This window comes from Oryza sativa, chromosome 4 (assembly GCF_034140825.1).
Source record: "Oryza sativa Japonica Group chromosome 4, ASM3414082v1".
NCBI lineage: Eukaryota > Viridiplantae > Streptophyta > Magnoliopsida > Poales > Poaceae > Oryza > Oryza sativa.
This window is the reverse complement of record NC_089038.1, coordinates 24384912-24392117: the sequence shown is the minus strand read 5'-3', so window position 1 is coordinate 24392117 and position 7206 is coordinate 24384912. Positions and strand designations below refer to the sequence as shown.

The 7206-nt window shown below is 48.7% G+C and overlaps 1 protein-coding gene across 1 annotated transcript; it reads left to right on the top strand.

The window, feature by feature from the left end:
- Positions 1-506: 506 nt before the first annotated feature.
- LOC4336162 (uncharacterized) lies at positions 507-3505 on the top strand. The gene is made up of 2 exons (XM_015781636.3): positions 507-859; positions 1993-3505. Exons 1-2 carry the CDS (start codon positions 794-796, stop codon positions 3091-3093), a joined length of 1167 nt encoding a protein of 388 aa, XP_015637122.1. The 5' UTR covers positions 507-793; the 3' UTR covers positions 3094-3505.
- Positions 3506-7206: the final 3701 nt, after the last annotated feature.

The following is a 7206-nucleotide window of genomic DNA, read 5'->3' as shown; positions in this document are numbered from 1 at the left end:
AATAAAATGAGCATAAATGAACTTATTATGCAATAAAGAACGTACTCCCTCCGTCCTATAAAAAACAAATCTAGTAACAAATGTGACATATTATAATATTATGAATCCTGACATATATATATATATCTAAATTCGTAGTATTAGGATGTGTCACATCTAGTATTAGGTTTGTTTTTTATGGGACGGAGAAAATAGTTAAGTATTATGGCACGGATATACTTTTTTTTTATCAAGAGGGGCAAAGCCTCCCATTTTCATTAGAGTCTACACAGAGTTCAGGACTATGGCACGGATATACAATACGCTTAATTGGCCTCCCCTTAATTTATGTCCCTAGAAAAATACCCAAGCGTGCGTGAGGACAAAACTGCCCAGCTCGCACCGCACCGCGCCACGCACGCACCGCCCACCACCGGGGCGATGGATATGAGGGAGGCGCAGGCAGGCAGAGGCCACGGCCACCACGCGAACGGCTATAATTAGGCGGTTCCAAAACGCGCCCCCACGCTTTTGCGCCCACGACCCCCCGCGACTCCCCCGCTAATTACACAACTCGCCACCACCGTAACGGGCAACGCCCAGAAGCGTCCGCCTCCCCCTCCCTCCGAGGGCGAGATCGGAACAAGGCCCCCACCCAACCACCGCCGCCGCCGCCACCGGCGATCGCCGGCGACCCCCGGGCCACGGGAGGCGCCCCGCCCTCCTCGCCATTGGAGAGGACCTTCTCTCCTGCTCGGATTCGTTTGCTCTGGTGGTGGTGGTGGGGCTTTGCTGGCGCGAGGCCGCGCCTGCCATGCCGGAGACCGGGCCCTACGGCCACAAGAAGACCGACGGCATCTGCGACGGCGTGTGCGGCGAGGTGAGCCATTACTACCCCCCCTTCTCCCTTCCCCCTTCCCTCCCCATGGCCCCGTCGGTCCAGACATGCTCCGCTTGTCGCGGGCGTCGGTTCCTTCGATTCCCCTAGACGCGCGCCGCGCGTTCGGTCTGCGGCGGCGAGCGCGCGCGCTCTCGCTGTCGCCGTCTCCGCACGCGGGCCGATTTTGTGGAAGCTGATTGCCATATGCTCCGAGTTTTGGATGCGATGTTGCTCGGATTTGGGGGCGGTTTGCTTTCCCATGCTTATCTGCAGCGCTCGATCTGCCCCGTTGCGGGCGATGGGGGGGATTAGGTAGGTGTGGGTGGCGATATGGAGTCCGGATTCTTAACGAGTAACGACTTTTTGGTGGTAGAATCTCGCGACGTGGCCGAACCGCGTGTTTCGTGCTGGCATTTTCGAACTGTGGAGAATCTTTCTTTCGATGAGGTTGGGACTTCCCCTCTTTCTTGCTTGGATCGTGGCTTTGTGCGGCGAAAGCTTCGGGCTCTTGCAAGCTTGTGGAATTTGGGATGCCTACCCCTTTTGGTTTACCCATTAAAGCTGCATAATTTGGGTTAGGTATCTTACCGGCTTCTGTGATGGCTGGTGCGTGTTATTGGTTAATGAAGCTAGTTTAATTTGGTTATAGCTGGGCATTGCGATTACCTATTGTTCCAGGTTCCTGTTGCCTATTTTTTACATGGCTTTGCTGATCTTCACGAGCGAAATTGTCTTTGGCTTTTTGCATCTGTGCTTTTAGCTGTGGCATTAGGTCTCTCATTTGTCCTTTGCTACTTTGTTGCGGTTGTAGTGGAATTCTGAGTTACCGGTGAATTTCAGATGCTGCCTTTGCTGACTGTAACAAGACCTGTATTTTGAAAAGCTAATGTTTAGCGAATGCTTCATGAGGTTATATCTTTTTGGCAAGCAGGCTTTGATTATGGCCTTATTGCCCACTTTGCTCCCGCGTTAGGAATAAATATTGCTAATATATGCACATACTGAAATTTTAAATAGTTTTTGTGGAGGAGCAGTTGGCATGCAGATGGTTGCTGTTCTTATTTCTTTCATAACTCTTTTATGTCCACTACTGCTCGTTTGATTTCTTATTTTCTTTGTGAATTCATTTCCAGCCTGCGTCAAAGGCAGTTCTGACCATGTCGAGGCTGAGATGTGCACTTCGGGGATTTGATTTCAGAGCACTATTGGCCCTATTGATAGGAGTGCCAATTCTAATTTTAATGATATATGCTCATGGTCAGAAGGTCACATACTTCCTCAGGCCAATATGGGAGTCTCCTCCCAAGCCCTTCAAAACTATCCCTCATTACTACCATGAGAATGTCACCATGGCGAAACTCTGCAAGTTGCATGGGTGGAAAGTCCGGGAGACCCCACGACGTGTCTTCGATGCTGTACTATTCAGCAATGAGCTCGATATTCTTGAAATACGTTGGAATGAACTAAGCCCCTATGTCTCAGAGTTTGTGCTGCTTGAGTCGAACTCAACCTTCACTGGATTGAAAAAGCCCCTGCACTTCAAGGAAAATCGTCATCGATTTGGATTTGCTGAATCACGGCTGACATATGGTATGATTGGGGGAAGGTTCGTGAAGGGAGAAAACCCATTTGTTGAGGAGTCATATCAGAGGGTTGCCCTGGACCAGCTTATTAAGATTGCAAAAATAGAAGATGATGACCTGTTGATCATGTCAGATGTTGATGAAATCCCAAGTGGCCACACAATTGATCTCCTGAGATGGTGCGACGACATTCCTGAGATCCTTCATCTTCAGCTTAGGAATTACCTCTACTCATTTGAATTTTTCCTGGATGACAAAAGTTGGAGGGCATCGATACACAGGTACAGGTCTGGGAAGACAAGATATGCACACTTCCGGCAGACAGATGAGCTTCTTGCTGATTCAGGGTGGCACTGCAGTTTTTGCTTTCGCTACATTAGTGATTTTGCCTTCAAAATGCAAGCTTACAGCCATGTCGATCGGATTAGATTTAAGTACTTCCTGAACCCTGAAAGGATTCAAGATGTTATATGCAGAGGGGCGGATCTTTTTGACATGCTTCCTGAAGAGTACACGTTCCAAGAGATCATTGCCAAGTTGGGGCCGATTCCAAGCACATTTTCTGCTGTTCATCTTCCTAGCTATCTGCTACAGAATGTTGATCGGTACAGATACCTTCTCCCAGGGTACTGCAGGAGAGAAAGTGGGTAGATTTTGATGATCTACACTCTTCAATCTGATGTGCAGGCCTGTCACTGCCATGTTCTCCACCTCCGAGATTGGCTGGCCGTGACGGTTGCATCTGATATGATTGGCTAACTTAGCTGGATGATTGCTTGGGATGAGTGGCTATGGATGATTTCATCATCCTTCACTGTGCAATCTAACACCGGACGACCCTACAGGCTACAGCATAGTGTATGCTCGGTCGTGGCATGGTTACCTTCCCAGAGGAGCTCATTACCCTGTGGTAGCCACCACAAGTTCACCTGTCATTCATATTACTTCCCTGATTGATACATAAACTGAGAACTGCTGTAGATTGCAAAATCAAGTGAGATTTCAGATTTATATGCTGTAGAACTAGCATTACCCTGCAGATAATCCACACATGCTTTTATTCTCTCTTTCTTTTTCGCGTTGGTGTTCTGTTCCTTTCTTTGATGGCTGCATCCAATTTCTGGTTGACCAAAAACTCTGGCTTCCGTTGCTCCGTCGTTGGAAATTGCCGCATGATTGCGTGAGCACTTCTTCTGTTTCTTCATCCATCATTGACTTGAGCGCTTGTCTGGTATGTGTCCTGTGGTCAATCCGAGGCAATATCACACACAAGTACACAACCCAATGCCCAAGTTGAGCTAAGTTATTCCTTCTTGTGCGTCTAATCTACCGTCTCTTGACCTGTTCTCCAAGTGGTTTAGCAGCTGGTTGGTAGTGAATTGCTAGGTTCAAACAGCTCGCTGTCTGCAGGCCCGGCCTGGCTGGATCGACAGGTGGATGCTTCTATTATCGGTGGGCAAGGTATATTGCGTATAGAACTATAGATAGGCTTGGAGGACTTGGGCAGTTGGGCGAAGCGGTCAGTGAAACATTCTCTGATCACTACCCTATTATTGGTACTCCGTACTTGGTATAGCAAATCGGTGTTCTATTGTGCTCTGGTTGCCTCAAATCAACAAGAGGTTTGAGATGGATACTACTACTACTCGTGTAGCCAGTTGTTTTTTCCGTTGGCCAGCCACAAAATGGTTATTTGTCGCTGTTCTTCCTTTCCCTTTTTGGTAGACCCGCCGAGAGTCCACTGACCAGGAAACACAGTTGAGGGCTTGAGGCCACATATCAGGTTTCCTTCGAGCACGGGAACTTTACAGAGATTTTTCACATAAATTAATTTATTTTTTCATAGAATTCCTTCGAAAAATCCTCCGATGAATTGCGAATGTTGGGAGCTTGCGACGAATCGATGTGCCGAGCAGCAAATTTGAGTAATCTCGCATATCAGAATCAGTCCAATCAAAACCGATCGATTGATCAGCATGCGAGGCCCTTGACCTGACCCTTGACCTGACTCGCGACTGGCCGTGGTGTCGTGAGTCGTTTGCGCCTGTCGGAAACCCGGACACCGCTCGAGGGATCGGCGGTGGGCGATAGCGTTGCGTGCCATCTTCTCGTCGTCTCGTCAACCCGTCAAGTCGACGAGATCTCATCGCAGGCTACGCCATCATTTGGTCTCGCGATTTCCGGCCATGGGCGGTGGAGACGACACTGTATCAGTACGCGGCGGAATGTACGGGCTCGTCGTTGGAGAGCCCGGACGTCCAATCATCAGAACAGTGCATCAGGGCATGTCCCCGTACTACTACTCCGTTGGATCACCTGTGGGACTTCTCGCCGTTGGATTTTGCTCTGGCCGTAGGAGCCTTCCTCTGTTCATTTACTGCAGCGAGATATTACCTTCATTATAAACTATATAGAAAATACTACTGCCCCTTTGAATTGAGGAAAAATGAAGAAAAAACAAAGAAATTGAAATCATACACTATTTATGCCTCTGATTCGTAGGAACGAGAAAAGAAAAAACGGTGGAAACTTTCGTATTTCTACGATTTTAGGGCCCCTTTGAATCACAGGAATAAAAAAACGGAGGAATAGGAAAAACATAGGATTCTGACAGGAATATAAGTGTAAAATAGAGGATTGCAAAACACAGGAAAAACATAGGAATGACCGTTTGATTGGACCACAGGAAAAACACAGAAATTTGAGTAGAGATAAAGACTCAAAGGATTTCTTCCATGAGGTTCTACCTCTTGTTAACATTCCTCCAAAACTTGTATGAGAAGAGGCATTCCATAGGAATTTCATAGGATTCCATAGGGTTTATTCCTTTGATTTAAAGGGCTTTATAGGAAAAATTCCTATAGGAATGAAATCCTCTAAAATTTCTATGAATTTCCTTTGAATCAAAGGGGGCCTTAGAGGAAAAACATAGGAAATTTAACATGCTCTCTAATCTCTTGGAAAATTTCCTCTAAGTTTATCTCTCTCATCTGATTCCTAAGTTTTTCGTGCAGCCCAATCAAACGGTAATTTCTGTGTTTTGCAATTAATTGTTTTACACTTGCATTTCTATCAGAATAATGTGTTTTTTCTATTCCTCTTTTTTTTAATCATGTGATTCAAAGGAGCCCTACATGTTTCATTAGGACGATGAGCTGGCATATCGATCTAGATAAGTAAACGTACTACTACGACGACAAAGTGCAATAGGAGCACTAGAAAGTAGAGTAGATTTTGCAGCTTGGCAGTGGTATGAACTTGCGCAGAAGTCGCAACAGTAGAAGTCGTACGCGTACTTCTGTAGAGGATTTACCAGCTCGTCGCGCGGTCGCGGCAATAAAACATACACATGTACTATGACCTATGTCGCGGCAATAAAGATGCATTTTTTTCAGAGCTTTTGTATGGGCAGAAAACATAGGCTTATCTCATCGTGAAAGAGAGTCGACTTGGGCCCTCCATTTGGCCCAAGCAGGCCCACACAAGCGACAGGCCTGCACTTAAGACGTATACGCTGCTCCGTATATGCACTGAATAATCTGGGCTTCTGGCACATGCAACAATACGTATCGCTAGTTGCCGGTGGGTCACAAAGTCACTGCGCCGCCTCCTTGTGACATACAGTACGGTACACAGCTGATTCCAATCATCCTCTGAACATGGCGTACGTGGTCGTGCATGGGCCCAAAACGAGCGAGCGGTGCGTGGTCCGATCTCTCCGATCCGCACCACCCATCCACCGCGAGATCCAACGGACGCCTGGATCGACCACGTCCACGCGCGCAGGGGCCTTCGACACAAAGCCCGCAGTAGACTGTAGACCGTAGTAGCACTGCGCGAGTCAAGTCAAGTAGCCAACGCCCGAGCCGAGCCAAGACAGCCAAGCTACAGCGCAGCGCATACTCCCCTTCCCTGCAGCTCGCGGCTACTCCCCTTCCCGACCAGCTGCAGCACGCGGCTACAGCGCAGCGCGTACTACTCCCCTCCCTTTCCCTTCCCTTCGCTCGGGGCCTCGGGGCTGGGGCTGCTGAGACGTGAGAGAGCTCTCGCCGTGCCACCAAGCGCGAGTGCGAGTTTCCGTTTCTGCTGGGTCCCTCCCTCGCGGGAGTGTGGGGCTGCGTGCTTTGGCTTGGAGAGGAAGAAAAACAGGGCGATGAGAGTGAGCGCGCGGCGCGCCACCAGTGGGTCGTGGACGTGGCGGCATCCCAGGAACCAAAAAGGACAAGGCGCGCGTGGGCCCCACTCACTCCTGCATCCGGCCATTGCCATTGGGCCACGACCGCGGGTGTGCCTGATCCTAGCCAATGGCCAAGGCGGGCGGGGGCTTTTGTCCGGTGCAAGGAAGCGTGGAACACTCGCCGCATAGACGCATAGTAGTACTATACTAGTATACCGCATACGTGCGCCTGTAGGAGAGTGCTGATGAGCGTTATTCGTGTCTGTCTGATGGGAACGACTAGTAGTGGCACAGTAATATTCATGTCCCTGTGTGGAAAGATTACATGGATTCTGTACAAAGTGTGGGCAGAGATTTTTAACACGAAAATTCAATGGGAGTGATTGGTAGTAGGAGTAGTAGCAATGGTTGTGGCTGCAAAACATCGAACCGCGCTACAGTACCAAAAGAGTGCTAGTAGCAGCTGCAGCTGCTTCGGCCGTAACACATCCTGAAGAAACATTCACTGGTAGGTAGTGGTAGGCAGCTTGAGAGAGTACAGTAGAATTAGAGATGAGAATGGCTGAATGAGAGGCGACAGTAAGGCA